This window comes from Rattus norvegicus, chromosome 20, assembly GCF_036323735.1.
Source record: "Rattus norvegicus strain BN/NHsdMcwi chromosome 20, GRCr8, whole genome shotgun sequence".
NCBI classification, from domain to species: domain Eukaryota; kingdom Metazoa; phylum Chordata; class Mammalia; order Rodentia; family Muridae; genus Rattus; species Rattus norvegicus.
Genome location: NC_086038.1, coordinates 12,498,226 through 12,517,430, shown reverse-complemented (window position 1 = coordinate 12,517,430; position 19,205 = coordinate 12,498,226). Strand labels below are relative to the sequence as shown.

General features: G+C 45.5%; 1 protein-coding gene across 1 annotated transcript in view; it reads left to right on the top strand.

Annotated features, from left to right (window-relative positions):
* Nucleotides 1–19,205, top strand: part of Slc5a4 (solute carrier family 5 member 4) — a 43,091-nt gene that overhangs the window by 756 nt on the left and 23,130 nt on the right. The window contains exons 2-8 of the mRNA NM_001106383.1: nt 147–218; nt 2,198–2,302; nt 5,115–5,174; nt 6,407–6,511; nt 13,471–13,576; nt 14,406–14,486; nt 16,606–16,826. Of these exons, the coding sequence (NP_001099853.1) occupies nt 147–218; nt 2,198–2,302; nt 5,115–5,174; nt 6,407–6,511; nt 13,471–13,576; nt 14,406–14,486; nt 16,606–16,826 (750 nt within the window). The remainder of the gene's footprint in view (nt 1–146; nt 219–2,197; nt 2,303–5,114; nt 5,175–6,406; nt 6,512–13,470; nt 13,577–14,405; nt 14,487–16,605; nt 16,827–19,205) is intronic.

Genomic DNA, 19,205 nt, shown 5'->3' with positions numbered 1-19,205 from the left:
GATGGCTGCATCATTCGACCTGCAAAGTCACGTCTCTCAATGGCGGTGCGGGGAGGTGAAGCTGTGTGGAGCAGCTGCAAGGGGTTCCCTTGATCTTGGGCATACTTGGAGTTGATAACCTTCCCATTGTTTCCTTTTTCGCTCAGGCAATGGTGAAGACAAACCGAAGCACTGTTGGAGGATTCTTTCTGGCTGGTCGATCTATGACTTGGTGGCCAGTAAGTGGGTCAGGGGTTTCTGAGGATACACATTGATTGATAAGTCATCGTGGTAGCAGGAGTACCTGACAGCTTTCTTCTTTCTTTCCTTCTCTCTTTCTTTCTTTCTTTCTTTCTTTCTTTCTTTCTTTCGTTCTTTCATTCATTCATCCGTCCGTCTGTCCTTCCTTCCTTCCTTCCCTCCCTCCTTCTCTCTTGCCCTCCACTCCCCCCACCCCTCCTATTCTGCCTCCTTCCCCCTCTCCCTCCCTTCCCCATCCCTTTACCTCCCCTCCTCCTTCCCCTCTCTCTCCCCTTCTTTCTCTTCCTCCCCTGCTCCCCAACCTTACATCCTCCACTTTAAGACTGCTATCTGGGATTCCAGAATGATCATACCATATAATCAATTAAAAACACCTTTAGCCTGGCTTCTGCAGACCTATCGATTCAGTTCCATTTTGTGTGCCTCTCCTCGGTTCTTATGAGAACCCTTCTTAACATTGATTACATCCCCGAATCCCTTTTCTACTCCCTCTCCTGAGCTAATCCGGCTCCTGCCTGGGAGATTATCTCCTCTCTGATCACAGTCACCCACTTCAGAGTCAGCTTAACTTCCTGATCACTCCAGTGCCGCCTTGCACATCCTGTTCTGTTCTGCACACTAACAGATTGCAGGCTCAGTTCACTGAGGTAACGTTCACAGGGATTCTCTTGGATGGTTGCCCGCCAGATTTTTTTGTTCTTCTGAGTTTTGGTATATATCTTCCTCAGCCCATGTTTCATTGTGGTAGAGTCAGCTTATGCCTACATGAACCTAGAAAGTATCTGGGTTAGATTCGGTATACAGGGGGTGCTCAGAAAATGCTCCCTTCAACAGATGCTTTGCCCTGTCTAGATACCATAAAGGGAGATGGAATTAACAATCTGGTGACGGTGATAGAAGCAGATATAAGCATTGGCTTCCTGCTATTCTTTTTTGGGGGAAACAAGGGATCCTCAACTAATCCTAGAGTGGCAAACCAGCTCCCTCCTTGACCCACTCTCACATCTTCACACAAAGAATGATGTAAAGAGGGGTGTAAAACAGATAAAGACAGCACTGCAGGGTCTCATGGTCTAGTTCTGCCATCATGACCAGAGCTAGTCTCTGCCCACTGAGGAGCACTCTCCTTGCCTTAAGGACAGAAAGCCAGGGCTGTGGCTGTGAGAAGGAAGAGAAATCCCTCTGATGAACCTTTGAGTCTGTCCCCATCCAGTGCTGGTAGGAGATCTGGAATCTGAGGCTCCACGCAGAACCCATGGAGATACACTGATGTTCTCTTAAAGTAGGCTCTTCAGGTTTTTCAGTAAAAAGCCCTAAATGCAAGCCTCTTGGGCCTCAGAGGTCCGAGTCTATCATGGACACGCAATGATACCACTGCTACCCGAGGCACCTGTAATCAGTGTGCTGTGGCCTAGGAAACCAGGCACTGTGTTCCAGTGCAAGACCGATGGATGCTGAATTTTAACGTCCACCTTGTTGCAAATTTGTACATGTCACTTTTCAGATAAAACGAACCAATAGACAGAAAGGCTTTTAACTATACTCGGTGTGAATCCTGTTCTTGGCTCATGAGCCACAGAATAACCGGTAACAGACTAGATTTTGGAATGCTCAGATGTTCATTGCTTTTGCTGCAGGAAGCAGGACCTATACTTTTCAACGCCTACCTGAATCCAAGGACTCTTATTTCAGTGTTTTAAAGCTAACCTTTTGTCTAATGGTTCTCAACCTGTGGGTCCCAACCCCTTCGCTGGTGGTGGGGCGTATATTAGATACATTGCATTTCCGATATTCACATTACAACTCGTAACAGTAGCAAAAAAAAAAAAATCACAGTTCCAGATGCAGCTATGAAATAATTTTATGGGGCTCATCACAGCCTGAGGAAGTGTATTGCAGGGTGGTAGCCTTAGGAAGGTTGAGAACCATGTCCTTAGTCTGATGGCTTTCCTTGCAGATGGGCGCCTCTCTGTTCGCCAGCAACATTGGCAGTGGTCACTTCGTGGGCCTGGCTGGGACAGGTGCAGCTACAGGAATCGCAGTCACAGCGTTTGAGTCACACGTGAGTGACAGAAACTCTCTTTGTTCTTTTCAGTCAAATCCACCTCTGGGTATTTTCAACAAAATGTATCCACGTTTTCAACAAAATGTATCCAGGAGTCCTTATCCGATATCCTCCGTTTTTGTTCTGGTTTTTATTTTCCCCTCCCCCAGTGTGCTCTTTGTTTGTCCTTGAGTGCTTCTGTGGCCTCCTTTTCCTGGGTAGTCATTCCCACCAGGATGTCACTTTTGTATAGTTCAAGCCCCACTTTCACTTGGTCCCTGTGATTGTTTGAGCTCACAGGTCTCCTTTCTGAGATGTCACCATGTGTGTCCATTCTTGAACCAGAAGGGAGGATTCAAAGCAAACAGAAGCATGCCAAGGAGAAGGCTCCAAGGTGGCTACACGTTTGCCAGAGCAGCACGGGGACTGGAGTTCAGATCCACAGAGGCCATGTGAACACTGAGGAGACAAGGGATCTGGCAAATTGGCTAGTCAGACTAGCCTGTGCCTGTGAGATTTCAGGTTGAATGAGAGCCCCTGCCTCAAAGAATAAGGTGTGATTAAATGAGGAAGATTCTCGTCATTAGCCTGGGACCTCCACACGTGTTGGTGCACACCATAGACTCAAGGAAAGAGAAATATGTATGTCAGGCATTTGGGACTTTCACCCCAGCACTGGAAGGGTAGGGGCAGGGGTGAGTTGGGGGTGGGGCAAGGGCAAGGGCAAGGACAAGGACAAGGGGAGAAATGCAGGATTGAAGAGGCAGGGATGCAGACAAACGGAAAGGCAGAGAGAAAGGCCAAGAGGAAAGGGACAGAGGGGGCGAGGCAGACGCAGACAAATTTCTGTGAGTTCAGGATAATCTGGTTTACTTAGTAACTTCCAGTCCAGCCCGGCTACTTAATGACACCCTGCCTCAAAATGAATAGATATTTAAATGACAGGAACAACGTTATCTCCTATTTTCACGGCTTATGATCAAGTGGGAAAAACAAATGCACACCAACTGTGGTATGGAGAGGACAGAGACAGAAGCATTTGACACATTGAAGGATCACTCTGTGTAAATTATGTTTCCCTGTGGCTTTTTTTTTTCTTGGTAGGTTAAACAATACCAGGTGGTCAGCCTTAAACACATAGACATTTGAGCAGCATTAAATGGACTGGGCCAGTAGTGCATGTCCGAGCGCGCGCACACACACACACACACACACACACACACACACACACAAACATACACACAAGCATACACACACATACACACATACACACACACAAACACACACTACATACACAAACATACACATGCACCCACACATACATAAACACACATACACACACATACACACATAAGCACACACACACACACACACAAACATACACACAAGCATACACACACATACACACACATACACGCACACACAAAAACACACACATACATACACAAACATACACACGCGCGCACACACATACACACATACATACACACACATATACACACACATACACACATGCATACACATACACACACATACATACACATACACACACAAACATACACACACACAGGCACACACAGGCACACACATATACACACACATACACACACGCACACACACACACACACACACACACACACACACACACCAGTAAGATAACTGAATATACGACAAACTGAAATAGATCATGAGACAGTGAGAGACACAGGAGGACTTGGGGATTAGGACTTCATTATGCTTGCAGCAATTCTCAAAAAAATCATTTTTAAAAGAGAGATCACACCGGAAGCATACCCACCATAGGTAACAGTAGGGGTTGTTGGCACACACCATGAGGGCTTGTCGATGCTTGTGTTACATTTCAGGAGTCTGTTCTTTTATTATTTTTTTCCACTGTATGCTCTGGGGTTTAAACTCTGGCTTGTATGGACAGTGCTTCTATCAACTAAGCTACCACACAGGCCCCTTTTAGACCCTTTCTAACGTTTGTTTTGTAAATGTGTGGGTACTGGTAGGATAGACAGAGTTGGACTACGGTGTGGCTTTAAACAAATCACCCTAGGTATGGACTCAGGAAGTGACGTCACTTGGGCCCCTTACAAATGCCTCTGACTTTCCAAAGCTGAAAGTTGTTCTGTTGCTTTTGCCTATTTTTTACCTCAAAAATATCAGGGCATACCCAGACTTGGCCACATAAGCCTTGTGGCCTGGGATTTGATTTGATAATGCCATAAACTGTACAGTGAAGACCACCTCCATCAGTGTGGAAAAAACAACCTATAACCCATCGCACATAGCTCATAGGTTGCAGACATCTAGGGTTTTTTTTTTTTTTATAGCTTTTGACCTTGAATTTCTCTAACCTTGAAGCCACATCCTTTATATTTACGATAATAATGACTGCTGGTTATACCCACCTCACTAGTTGTGAAAGAACATGGCGGGCGCTGGGTGCAGAGATGTCCTAGAATCTGCATTTTAATGCCAGACTGTATCGACAGCATGGATATATTTAGCAAGACTTAAAGGGACCTGGGGATGTTCGTCCTCTTCCAGAAGCTGCTTTTCTCAATGCTTTGACACTCACGTATAATTGCCTCTTGCTCTTGACAAAGGTTGTGCGATCTTTTCTTAGTCCAGGGAACTCAAAACTCTATTAACATCTCGCCTGTCAAATATCAGACATTATATTATTATAAATATCGTATTAGACCGGAGCTAAGAAAAGTGGTTAAGTTGTTTGTTGGTTGGTTTGTCTTGAGATTCAGAGCTGAGCGTTCATAAGGCCACAAGCCAAACCCCCTTTAATCGTTGTCCTTGGTTTTTACAGTCATTTGCCTTGCTGCTGGTGTTGGGGTGGTTTTTTGTTCCCATTTACATCAAGGCTGGGGTGAGTATCTGACGTATCTGTCACGTGTTTTTTTCTCTACTCGCTCTTCAGGTTAAATCTTGAAACCTGGGTTCTTGCGATTGTTGGTCCTATTGCTAATAATATACGGAAGAAGAAAAAACATCACATTGCTTGCCCATAGGGTCCCCCAGGATCGAATGTGACTGTCAGTAGGTGAAGTCAGGGGTGGTCCTGCCTGATCGTCACTGTGGTAGACGTAAACCTGACTAGAGAGCATCCTCAAAGCTGTACGAGGCATTTGAGCAATGTTTCCAGAAAGCAGGATGCCCATATTGGTTCTCACATAGCTCTCCCTCCAGGGTAGAGAGCAGAGCTGGAATCAGGGGCATGTCTTAAGAGAAGTGCTTCAGTGGTGATCTGGCTTAACGCCGGATCTTTCTGGCCATGCCTCCTAAATTCTGGTATTACAAGGCATGTGCTACCATTCCTAGCCAAGATTTCATGAACATTGGTGTGTGTATGTGTGTGTGTGCGTGTGTGCACGTACACACACATGCATGCATGCATATATGGAGGTCAGAGGACAACCTGTGTCTGCTTCGGCAGTGCTGGCTTACAAGCCCACACTAGCATGGCCAGCATTTTTACACAGGTGCTGGGTATCAAACTGACAGTCTCGTGTCTGCAGGGCAAGCACTTCACTGCCTATTGTTCCAGCCCCAGAGTTCATGGACTTTTGTTCAAGTCCATTGTCCGCTTGGATGCCCAAGTGCAACTTCATAAAATGGGTATCTGATCGTGACCCTTGAACCCTTGAAAGCCCTGGACCTCCCATTTCCAAAACCATATAGAACACTTTGAATTTTTAAAATCAATTTTATGTGTGTATGCATATATGTCTCTACATAAAGTCTATATAGAGAGAATATAGACATATAGACAATATAGACAATATATAACCTATATCACAGTGCACTATATATTTTTATAAATATTAATTTTGCTGTGCTGCTGCATTACTCAATAAAGTGACTATCATTTGGCAAAATTCGTAATACATAGTGAACATCGGAGCCTGGAGGACATTGTGACTTTGTCTCCGATGCCTGGGCTCAATCCAGAATTGTCGCTCTGCCAAGGAATTATGTCTCTCCCCTTTGTACCCCCAAGATGCCCTGCATAGTGCTTAACTACCCATAGTCATTTAGTAGATGTCAAACTGTCTGCATGCATTAGGCTCCGAGCTGAACTCTGGCTGTCTGTCTTTGCAGGTGATGACCATGCCAGAATACCTCAGGAAGCGCTTTGGTGGCAAGAGACTGCAGATCTACCTCTCCGTCCTCTCCCTCTTCATTTGCGTGATACTGACGATCTCAGTGAGTTCCCTGCCTCCTGGCACTGGAGAGTCCACAGTTTGCTTCTTTGGGCCGTCTCCTAAAATCAGGGTCTGGCGTGTCCAGACTGCAGCCAATAAGCATAGCAGGTTCAAAACTTCCCGATGCCTTAAACTTCCTGGAATGGAAAATGCCCAGGGTAGCCACATGCCTAGGGATTTTCACATCGGAAGACCCACAAGAGTGTGGACCCATCCCTGGAGAACCTTCTACATATAAAAAAGCAAATTGCGGCCAAAGAGCAAATGTCAGTCACACAAGTAGTAATGGTTTCTTGCTACAGATGCCTCTTGCTTGTCCGGCCTTTATTTTCTCTGAACCAGCTTTGATTTACATCTTTCTTTCCAGTTTAACTATCAAATAACTGATCAAGGAGGGAAGTACTTTATATCATTAATTCAATTTGAGTTCGCCTTATCAAAGACTACCCTTGTAAAACCCGTGTCATAAATGGTCCTGCTAAAACAATTGTCTCCTAGAAATTACCTCTGATGAAAGATAACTGAAGTTTGAGCAGCACAGGAGGAAAGAAAGTGCAACATATTTATCCTTATGTAGCAGTGTTTAAGAAAACATCTGGGCTTATAGCTGGACACCCGAGTCAGTATTAGAGAACAGCTGCCTTCCCTGTTCTGCTGGGCTGTTACTGTTACACGTAATCCAGCTGCTGCATCAGGATGCTACAAGCTTTCCTAACACCATGTGAGCACTTTTACCCTTTATGGAGCTCTGATGCCCAAGCAACAGGAGTTGCCCCACACCAAGACCATGAGGATTTCCACATTCATACTTGGCTACTTATGAAGACGTAAGGACAAGAAATCTGCACAACCAGGAACAGTGTTAGTATCTGCCAGGTAGAATGGGAAATAGCTCTTGCATTAAACCTGAGGTGGCAAGGTTAGAAGAAGCAGAAGAGTCCCCCCTGCCCCAACCCCAGGTGCCAGAGACTTTGTTCTCTGTGTTCTCCAAGTGCCTAGGACTTGTTAATCACCCAGGTCCTCTCTGACATCTACAGCTTTATGGTTCCAAAGATCATGAGTGTGTGTCAAAACAGAAGGCAGCGGTTAAAGGAACCCTAGAGGGATAGGGCCTTTCAGAGTGCATGGTTCTGGGTTGGAACTGAGGAAGGGAGACTAGGAAAGCTGGGCGGGGTCCAAGAGTCCGTGCACGTGCTTTCCCTGTGATTAGCTGATGGCATGGCAGCAGGCCCAATGCTTACAAGATTATGCCCTGAGTGATATTAATGATGATTAACCTTAGACTCCTTTGTTTATACACACATATACCCTGATAGCCAATGCTATCCTGGCTACTTATTAAACAAACCTTTACAAGAACCTAAGATAGAGGAGTTTTCAGAGTCTTGCCTGCTACGATTGAGAAAAGATGGACAGAGGTTCTCAACCTTCAGTAACATATATGTGGAGCATCATTAGCGGACAAGATGTCCTGTGGTCCTCAAGTATTTCAGTTCATAATTCCTAGGAAACCTGCCCATCTCCTGGGAAACCACAGAACTGGGAAATTGACATAGCTAAAAGGTACAATTTTACCAAGATTATTAGCAATTGTTACAAAATGGTCTCTTTTAGCAAAAGAAAATCCCGAGTCCTTAAAATTCCTCTTTATTAGAAATGGTTTTCTTTTGTTTGTCCTTTTTCTGATGATTTTTCCTTACTTTATCTTAATGAGTTAATTTTCCCACTTGTAAATTTATTATTTTTATCAAAAATACATTTTTTCCCACACAGTATGTTTTACTATGGTTCCCCTCCCTCCAATTCCTCCTAGATGCTCCCACTTTCCCATCTACCCAAATCCACACCCTTTATTTTCTCTGTCATTAGATTTAAAAAGGCATTAATAATAATGATAATAATAATAATAATAATAATAATAGGACAAAACAAACAGAAAAGAGCAAAAATATACAAGAAACATACAGATGCTGTCACACATATTTGCACACACAGAAAACCTATAAAAAGAAAACCAGGAACTATATTATATAAGGAAAAGGTCTGTACAGTTAAATAAATAAATAAATAAATAAATAAATAAATAAATAAAAAACTCAGATGAAGCATAGTAAGACAGAAAAAAAAAAGTTCTTCCCAAAAAAATTTCCACTGAGTTTGTGTCCGTTTTGGCCGTCTACTGCTGGGCATCGGTGAAGACTAATTTTCCTTTGTGATGGTTACCAATTGGAAGTAGCTTATGGGTTAGGGGTGGGTCATTCGTCCACTTCCCCTGACAGCACTGGGACCATCTCTGGCCAAGGCATGCGCAGGTCTCCTGCATGCATCCAGTGTCTGTGAGTTCATGTGTCAGTCCTGTTGTGTCTAGAAGTCCCTGCTTCCTTAGTGTTCTCCATCCCCTCCGGCTCTTACAATATCTTCTCCTCTTCCTTCTCTTCCTCCTCTTCTTCCTCCTCTTCCTCCTCCTTCTCTTCCTTCTCCTTCTCTTCCAACTCCTCTTCCTCCTCCTCTTCCTTCTCCTTTTCTTCCAACTCCTCTTCTTCCTCCTCGTCCTCCTCCTCCTCTTCCTTCTCCTTCTCTTCCAACTCCTCTTCTTCCTCCTCTTCTTCCTCCTCTTCCTTCTCCTTCTCTCCACCTCTCCCTCCTCCTCTTCCTTCTCCTTTTCTTCCAACTCCTCTTCCTCCTCCTCTTCCTTCTCCTTTTCTTCCAACTCCTCTTCCTTCTCTTCCTCTTCCAATTCCTCCTCTTCCTTCTTATCTTCTTTCTCCTCCACTTCCTCTCTTCTTCCTCCTCTTCTTCCTCTTCCTCCTCCTCTTCCTTCTCTTCCTCTTCCAATTCATCCTCTTCCTTCTCCAATTCCTCCTCTTCCTTCTCTTCCTCTTCCAACTCCTCCTCTTCCTCCTCCTCTTCCTCCTCTCCCTTCTCTTCCTCTTCCAATTCCTCCTCTTCCTTCTCCAATTCCTCCTCTTCCTTCTCTTCCTCTTCCAATTCCTCCTCTTCCTCTTCCAATTCCTCCTCTTCCTTCTCCAATTCCTCCTCTTCCTCCTCCAATTCCTCCTCTTCCTTCTCTTCCTCCTCCACTTCCTCTCCTCTTCCTCCTCTTCTTCTTCCTCTTCTGGTTCAGAGTTCCCTGAGGCCTGAAGGGAGGGATTTGATGGAGACATCCCACTTAGGATGGACGGTTGCAAGCTCTTACGTTCTCTGAAGCTTGTTCAGTTGTGGGTCTCTGTATGTGTTCCCATCTGCTGCGATAGGAAGCCTCTCTGAGGATGGCTGGAGAGACACTGACGTATGAGTACAGCAGAATGTTACTACAAGTCATTTAATTGGTGTGTTCCTTTAGGAGTATATTGGATTTCCCATACGACCATGGACTATCTTGGGTTCTTCAACACCCAAGCACCAAGGGTCAGGCATGGGTTCCACCTCATGGAGTAGCTCGTAATTCCAATCAGACGGTGGTTGGTTACTACCCCACCTTTTGTGCCACCATTGCACCGGCATATCTGACAAGCAGGTTGTAGATCACTGGGTTTGTAGCTGGGTAGGTGTTTACACTTCTTCTCTGGTAGCATACAGAGCATTTCCCAGTAGTGCACACACTAATCAGTGGGAGTCAGGGCTCAGGGTAGGCACCAGCTCAACTTCTCCCCGTTCGGTGAATTGTAGGGAGGTTGTCTTCAGTAGCAGGGCCTTACCATCAGTTTGTGGAGAACAACCAATACCTTGTCAATAGCCTGGGTTGCTTAGGGGTTTCCATGGCTAACAAGACAATGGGATGTAACCCAATCCTGGAACTAGAGGTTTTGTTTGCTAACAAGAGATATCTAAATGGGGATTTTTCTTTCTTCCCCATTACTTGGCAAATCCAATCTAGATTTCTTTCAAAATCTGTATATATTTTACCAAGCTTCTATAGTATTAGGTTTCCATATGACCCACCCCAAAGGGCTCTTACTTTTACCCATCTCCCCTATTTTCCTTCCCTTACTCCCCTCTTTCCTCCACTCGCAATTCGATTTCCCATTCCAGTCTTTTCTAGAAATCTATTCTACTTCCCCTTTCTAGGGATGCTCGCCCTTCCTTCCCTTACCCTGTATCTAACCTCAGTGATTATATAGCACTTAGCCTGCTCATTGAAGACTTAACACGTATAAGTAATACACACCTTATTTGTCTTTTTGGGTCTGGGTTACCCCATCCAGGATGATCTTTTTTTCCTAGTTCCATCCATTTACCTGCAAATTTCATGATTTTTTTTTAAACAGCTGAGGTATACTCCATTGTGTGAATGGACCACAATTCCTTTATCCGTTCGTCGGCTGATGGTCATCTAGCTTGTTTCCAATTTCCAGCCTACTATGAATAGAGTTACAGCAAACGTGGTTGAATAAATGTCTGTGTAGGACGATGCAGGGTCCTTTGAGTATTTGCTCCTTCCCTACCCCACCGCAAAAGGAGAAAGAATTATAACTTAAGAATATATGTTGAGGGGCTGGGGATTTAGCTCAGTGGTAGAGCGCTTACCTAGGAAGCGCAAGGCCCTGGGTTCGGTCCCCAGCTCCGAAAAAAAAAAACCAAAAAAAAAAAAAAAAAAAGAATATATGTTGAGAGTTGGGGAAGTGGCTCCCTTGGTGACAATGCTTCCTATGTCAGCATGAGGACCTGAGTCTCGACATCTCCCACCCAAGCAACAATCCAGTCACGGTCACGTGCTCACTTATAACTCCAGAACTACAGGACAAGGCAGAGGGAACACAGGGGGATCAGTGTGCTTACAGGCCATAGTAGGAATATTTTTGTTGTTGCTGTTGTTTTTTTTTTCTTTCTTTCTTTCTTTTTTTTTTTTATTAACTTGAGTATTTCTTATTTACATTTCGAATGTTATTCCCTTTCCCGGTTTCCGGGCCAACATCCCCCTAACCCCTCCACCTCCCCTTCTCTATATGGGTTTTCCCCTCCCCATCCTCTCCCCATTACCGCCCTCCCCCCAACAATCACGTTCACTGGGGTTCAGTCTTAGCAGGACCAAGGGCTTCCCCTTCCACTGGTGCTCTTACTAGGCTATTCATTGCTACCTATGAGGTTAGAGTCCAGGGTCAGTCCATGTATAGTCTTTGGGTAGTGGCTTAGTCCTGGAAGCTCTGGTTGCTTGGTAGTGTTGTTCATAAGGGGTCTTGAGCCCCTTCAAGCTCTTCCAGTCCTTTCTCTGATTCCTTCAACAGGGGTCCCATTCTCAGTTCAGTGGTTTGCTGCTGGCATTCGCCTCTGTATTTGCTGTATTCTGGCTGTGTCTCTCAGGAGAGATCTACATCCGGCTCCTGTCGGCCTGCACTTCTTTGCTTCATCCATCTTGTCTAATTGGGTGGCTGTATATGTATGGGCCACATGTGGGGCAGGCTCTGAATGGGTGTTCCTTCTGCCTCTGTTTTAATCTTTGCCTCCCTATTCCCTGCCAAGGGTATTTCCCTTTTAAAGAAGGAGTGAAGCATTTGCATTTTGATCATCCGTCTTGAGTTTCATGTGTTCTGTGCATCTAGGGTAATTCAAGCATTTGGGCTAATAGCCACTTATTAGTATGAATATTTTAATAAATCTTGGCGCAGGGTTCCTTCATGCCTCAGACCGTTTATGTTCTCAGATGAAAGATACAAACACAGCCTTTATATGTTAATTCGCCTTAAACAGCACAATAGCTGGGCAGTGGCTGACCTTCCGTGCTGTGACAACCTACCTTCTACTGATAACCCTGAGTTATTACTTACTAATCTCTATGTCCCATCTTAGCTGCTATTAACTCCACTTAGTCAGCCCTCTGGACCACATTCTCTTGGCCCAGAGTCCAGGGAGCTTTCCATGCTTCTCTACCCCACGTCATCTCTTGTCTCTCCCCTGCATCCTCTTCTAAGGCACAGCAGCTCATAATCCCAAGTCCTGACAACCCAAACCCCACCTATGACTCTTCTTCCCAGCTATTGGCTGCTGGCATCTTTATTTACCAATCAGAATTAATTGGGGTCAGGGTCCCTTAGTGTGTCAAGTGCTAACAGTTTTGGAGGACCCAAATGAACATTAGAATACAAGCATCATTAGGCCAAACCATTTACTGAGTGCCATGCCACTGCCTAGCTGTAGTTCTCTCAAAGATCCTCTCATAGGAACAAGATGGAGAATGGTAGAGCAGAATATCTGACCTCCTCCTCTACCCTCTACACACACGCAGGTGCATGCACACACAGAAACTCTCACACACACTCACAGACACACACACAAGTGCACACGTGCATGTGCACACACAGAAGTGCACATATGCACACACAAATGCACACATGCACACACAGAGAAATGCACACATGCATGTGTACACACAGAAGTGCACACATGCACACACACAAATGCACAAATGCATACACACAAATGCACACATGCATGTGCACACACAGGAGTGCACATATGCACATACATAAATGTACACATGCACACACACACAGAAATGCACACATGCATGTGCACACACAAATGCACACATGTGGGTGTACACACACAAATGCACACATACACATGCACACACATAAATGCACACATGTGAGTGTGCACACATGTGAGTGTGCACACACATCGCATCACTCATATGCACTACACTCATTTATCAAAAGAATATATATTTATATCCATCATAATCAGAGATTCTCATAGGAAATTAATGAGCATCCCCAAACCTCATAGCAGAGAGAAGTCTTAGGCCTTGGCACCTTATTTAATAAGTACCTGAATGGCTTTGAAGGTAAGCAGTGAGTGACACTGCTGTGTGAATGTCTTCCTGGGGGATATTTATGTAGTGTCTTCAGGGATGAATAGGAGTTCACCAGAAAGAGGAGGGCGGGGCCTGTGAGCCTTGAAAAAAGAAACCAGAGGACTGGAAATACCTGCTTTTCCCCATCCGTGCTGTTCCCTTTCTAGGCAGACATATTTTCTGGAGCCATCTTCATAAAGCTGGCTTTGGGGCTGGACCTCTACCTGGCGATCTTCATCCTCTTGGCTATCACAGCCGTCTTCACCATCACCGGTGAGTCGTCTGGGTCCTTGTCCTCTGTTGAGTTCTGCCACCCCTGTTGATCTGTGTGTGCACATGTGTTTGTGCCTAGATCGTATCACAGAAAAACAGTCACTCTATAAGGTATTTAATGAAGGGAACGATGATTTATTCCCACGCTAGAGCGAAAATGGTTTTGCTAGACGGCATAGTACAAAGACCTGCGAAATGGGGGAAGTTTTGTGATAGCAAATGTTTGCCCTATGTCCTCCTTGATATTTATAAGTGAATGGAGCAGTAAAACTACACTGTAAGAGAAACTTTCGGCCAGACAGATGAAAGATAAAGCCATGTGTGGTGTCATCTCCCATAATCCCAGAGCCAAGGGAGCTGAGGCCAGGAGGATTGAGAGTTCAAAGCCAACCCGGGCTACAGAGCAAGGCACTGCAAAGAGAGAGGCAAAGGGCAGATGGAGAAGGCTGGGGGGAGGGGAAGGGAGGGAAGGGGAAAGGAAGAGAAAACAGAACAAGATAGAGAACAAGGCAAGAGAAAGGATAAACTGAGCTTGTGACCCAGCCAGGAGATTTCTCAGTTTCTTGCTTTGCTTTTGGTTACAAAACCAACATCACCCTGTCTGTCCCTGAGCTGACTCTGGGCCTAAAATGACCTTGAGGCTCACAATTATCTGCCTCGACCTCCCAGGTAGCTGAAGTAAGAGGCTTGCTCCTAGCAGCCGGGAGCTTGGATGTATCTTCCTACGATTAAGAAAATGCTTCTTGATACATTCAGGCTGGAGGAGAGGGCAGTTATGAGGGCAAATCCACAAGCGTGTGTGGATAAATCACTGGCTTTCTCTCCTCAGGGGGCTTGGCCTCTGTGATTTACACTGACACCCTCCAGGCCATCATCATGTTGGTTGGATCCTTCATTCTCATGATATACGGTAAGCTAGGACTGAGTGCACAGGTCCCTAGATTCCTGCCTCTCTCTCTCTCTGCCTTCTCATGATGCTTCCTTCAGATTCCCCATTTTCCTGTCATTTTATATAATCCCCATCATGGACCTATTTGCCTACCTTGCTTTATTGTATCAGACAGCAGGCGTGTGCCTAGTCTCCTTGTGTCTTGTTGTGCCCCAGGGTATCAGTTGATATCCCTGGGAAGCCTTCTCTCTTCTGAAGGGAAACAGAAGAGCAGCAGATCTGGGGGAGGGGGCTGGGTTGGAATGTCTGTTATGAGAGGGAAAAAACCCACTTTATTCAGTACGCCATTAGGGTGCACAACACACGGCTTGGCGTTTTCTCTGTGATTCCCACTGTTCCGTTCTCCTATCTTGGTGGTAAGGAGCATTAATGAATTCAGTGTGTGAATCTTAATTTCTTTCTACATTCTTCTGCATTGAAGTGGCCAAGGCAAGGGCAGGTAATCTTGACCCCGCCTTCTCCCCACTGGAGCCTCATCTGGCATGTAAATAATTGCTATCTCCTGTCTACAAAAAATAAAAGATAAATGTGTGTGTGTGTGGGGGGGATTCCTTTTTCCATGCTGGGAGAGATTCTGGATGTAGACTAAAGGTTCCTCCCAAGACAGGACCTTGTGTGTTATATGATGTTTTAACAAATTAAAGGGTTTCCCCTCTTTTCCTCCTGAGGAAAGGTACTTTGTAAACAAACACAAAACAAAACCAAAAAAAAAAAAAAAAGCCTTAGCCTGCGTGTGGTGGGAGATGTGCTCATAGCCTTTCCACTTTGAAAGCCCTCCCTGCCCTATTTTAGCTCCCAAGAGCTCTTCTGAGGTCCAAACCGCTCCTTGTCAGCAAGATAAGTAAAGGGTGTGCTATCCTCTTAATTGGCTTAGTAAGCTTTGTATTGTTAACTGTCCTGCATAGATTATCTTAAAATGGTACCCTGCCTAGATAATCTACAAATGTAACCACAAAAAAAAAAAAAAAAAAAAAAAAAAGACCAGGTGAGAGTAAATGTCTCTCCCCAGTTCTCAAGTCCCCAGGCTCCATCCAATAAGATACACTTAAAGCCATCTTGAATGTGCACGGGTCCATTCACAGAGCTTGAAGTCTATGAAGCAGAAACTGAAAAAAACAAAAAACAAACACTACCACCACCACCACCAACTCCACACTGGTATGGAGACCTCAACATAATCTGGATATCATTAACCATGTGGCTATCAAATTAAATTCAGTTCATTTACCCAGCTCCTCCCCATCTTGGGCAACAGGTATTCAAACAACCCCATCCTACATGAGAAAGATTTTCTGTCCCATGGTGCACTCTGGAAAGCAGGTGCTAGACACCATTCTTTGTATGCATTACATGCAGTTATCCAAAATTCCTATGCCCTTCTTGTTCCCTGGTCCCTGCTGTTTGAACTTAGTGATGGGATGCCAGGTTAATCTCTCCAGCCCCCACTATTCTGATGAATTCTGCATCATCGGAACTTCATACTCGGTAGCTGCAGAATTATTGGCTCATTTTTCTCACGTCGACTATTACTGACTGCTGACCAGCCATGCCAGACCTGTAGTCGTCTCTCTCACCATCTCCCCTCATCATCTAGCTTGCTGCCAAGGTTTCCCCTTTTTCTCTTCTTTCCCAGTGTTCTATCATACCGTAATCAAACATAGCACCAAAAAGGTATGCGTAAGGTTTGAAGGCCTTTGCTTTCTGCTCCTTACCAAAGAGTTGAGATTCCTGGTGGCTAATTTCACGGGGGATCGCTCTGTGAATTTACCGTCAGGTTTGTCTCTGCCCCGGGTGCTTGTGAGGCACCCGGGTCAGCCTATTGCTTGGCACTTCTAATTTTTTACCATGATGCTAGATACTCAGAGAAATACGGGAGAGTGCGGTAAGGAAAACCTGTAATAATCATTTGCTTTCGAGCTTTCTGAATTTGACCTGTTGCCAGGGGAGACACTAGGAAGGTGTGTGGGTCAGGAGAGAAGGTCCCGGAAGGTTTGCGTGACCTCCACTTGAGGGGATAATCATCTGACAGCAGCTCTCTGCGATGTGCAGGAGGTATTTTATTCCTCTGGGGCTTTTGCAGCATTTGTTGAAGTCGGAGGCTACGAGAGCTTTACAGAGAAGTACATGAATGCCATCCCCTCTGTGGTGGAGGGGGACAACCTGACGATCAGCCCCAAGTGCTACACCCCTCAGCCGGACTCCTTCCACATCTTCCGAGACGCTGTCACTGGAGACATCCCGTGGCCGGGAACGGCATTTGGAATGCCTATTACAGCGTTGTGGTACTGGTGCATAAACCAAGTAAGTGATTAAGTGGGCATGCGTGTACGCATGCCAGAGAGAGAGAGAGAGAGAGAGAGAGAGAGAGACAGACAGACAAACAGACAGAGACAGAGAGAGAGACAGAGAGAGACAGAGAGAGACAGAGAGAGACAGAGAGAGAGGTGGGAGGAGGGAGAGAGGACTTCTGTCCTTCCTTATTTTATTTTTTATTTATTTATTTATTTATCTTTATTTATTTATTTATTTTTCATCTTTATTAACTTGAATATTTCTTTTTTTTTTTTTTTCTTTTTTTCGGAGCTGGGGACTGAACCCAGGGCCTTGCGCTTGCTAGGCAAGCGCTCTACCACTGAGCTAAATCCCCAACCCGAATATTTCTTATTTACATTTCTTCTCCCCCCCCTTCTTATTTACATTTCAATTGTTATTCCCCTTCCGGGTTTCCAGTTTCTGGGCCAACAACCCCCTAACCCCTCCCCCTCCCCTTCTTTATGGGTGTTCCCCTCCCCAACCTCCCCCCATTGCCGCCCTCCCCACAACAATCACGTTCACTGGGGGTTCAATCTTGGCAGGACCAAGGGCTTCCCCTTCCACTGGTGCTCTTACTAGGATATTCATTGCTACCTATGAGGTCAGAGTCCAGGGTCAGTCCATGTATAGTCTTTAGGTAGTGGCTTAGTCCCTGGAAGCTCTGGTTGGTTGGCGTTGTTGTTCATATGGGGTCTCGAGCCCCTTCAAGCTCTTTCAGTCCTTTCTCTGATTCCTTCAATGAGGGTCCTGTTCTCGGTTCAGTGGTTTAATGATGGCATTCGCCTCTGTATTTGCTGTATTCTGGCTGTGTCTCTCAGGAGAGATCTACATTCGGTTCCTGTCTGCCTGCACTTTGTGCTCTTCCTTTTCATCCCACAGAAAAGCGCTAGTGTAGGCTCCGGTGCTGGGGTGCTCTTCACAGCGATCTCTCACCCAGCTCAGTGCTCAGGTTTGAGCGAGGCAGAGAGAGCTCCGGCTGGGAGGGGGAACAGCTTCCGCCACCCCCAGCTGCCTGTCCTTCTTTCCACCACTGCCTGCCGATTTGGTTTCTCGGGCTGGGCTGAGCCAGCAGGAGACTGACTAGCCAGCGATGGGTGCAGGAGAGCTTCCGGCCGGTGATTTCGGGAGAGCAGATCTCTTCCCCAAGCAGTGATATTATAGCTCTTATGACAAAAGCTCTCAGATGATGGGATAATTCCTGCACACCTTTAATTCTGAACAGGACCTTTAAATAGAGTTTTTCAGATTGGGTCAGTGTCTGACAGCAGGTACTTCCTATTGGTTTGGCCTGAGAGCTTGGGAAGACCTCATCTACATATTTGGGGGCGTGGTCCTGTCTCTAGGACTGATCTGTCTTGAGCCTATGTGTCCTGGGGTCCTGTCCTCACCTGTGGAGGAGGGGCTCGGGGCATTCCTCGACATGATTGGTCTGCAGCTAGCGAGGACTTGAGACTGGGAATGCACCTGCCATCCCTTTTAGGGTCTCCTGGGGATTCGACCTGTCTTGACCAGGAATCAGTGGACCTTTCACTGCCCTCTGCCCCACACACTAGGATCTAGTTTCTGCACACAAACATAATTTTCAAATCCAAATGCCTTTACAAGATTTATGAAGAACAGCTGTTCTATGCCATACCCTGCCCTGAATCATATCCCTTAGAAGCAAACACGGTAGGCTCCTTCAACCAATTATTTCCTATTTATGACATTTCTTGGTCCATGAACCATAAACAGAGACATGACCTTAGGCCTCATTAGAAATGAATGCTCTCAGAACCCACCCTTTGTTCTGTCCACTTTCAAATATCTAATGGTGTCCTTAAGGGACTCTCAGACTTCCCTCTGAAACTTCATAAGGCAAGCCTCCACTGTCTTTGCTTCATTAGAGCAATGGCTGCCGGCCAACAGGGGCTGAGAAATTATCTATGATTAAGAATCAATTAGTATCAATGAGGCGAAATCTTCCAGGAAGTCTGTCCTAAGTGTCAACATACAGAAACTGTGGTCCAGAGGCAATTAAGAATGTACCAAGTGCTGGCAGCCAAACTTAGTAAAATTTGTAATAGTTTTCCAGGTAGAACTGGTTTTGGAGTCATGAAAAAGTCGTGGAGAGCCACTCAGCCTGTGCTATGTGAGGAACAAGGCGGAGCGGTTGATAAAAGTGCAGCCTTAGTTACAGTAGAAACCTCAGGATTGAGAGAGTCCTGGGAAGAAGTAGAGAACAGGTATGATGTGGTAAAATCTGCGTGCCCCAAGAGAGAGCAGAACATGCTAGCGGTGTGGGTGCAACTCAGTTTCGTCGGAGCCTCCAGCACTTTGGAGATGCAGGATCAAGAGATGACCAAGGACGGAAATAGGAATGGGGTG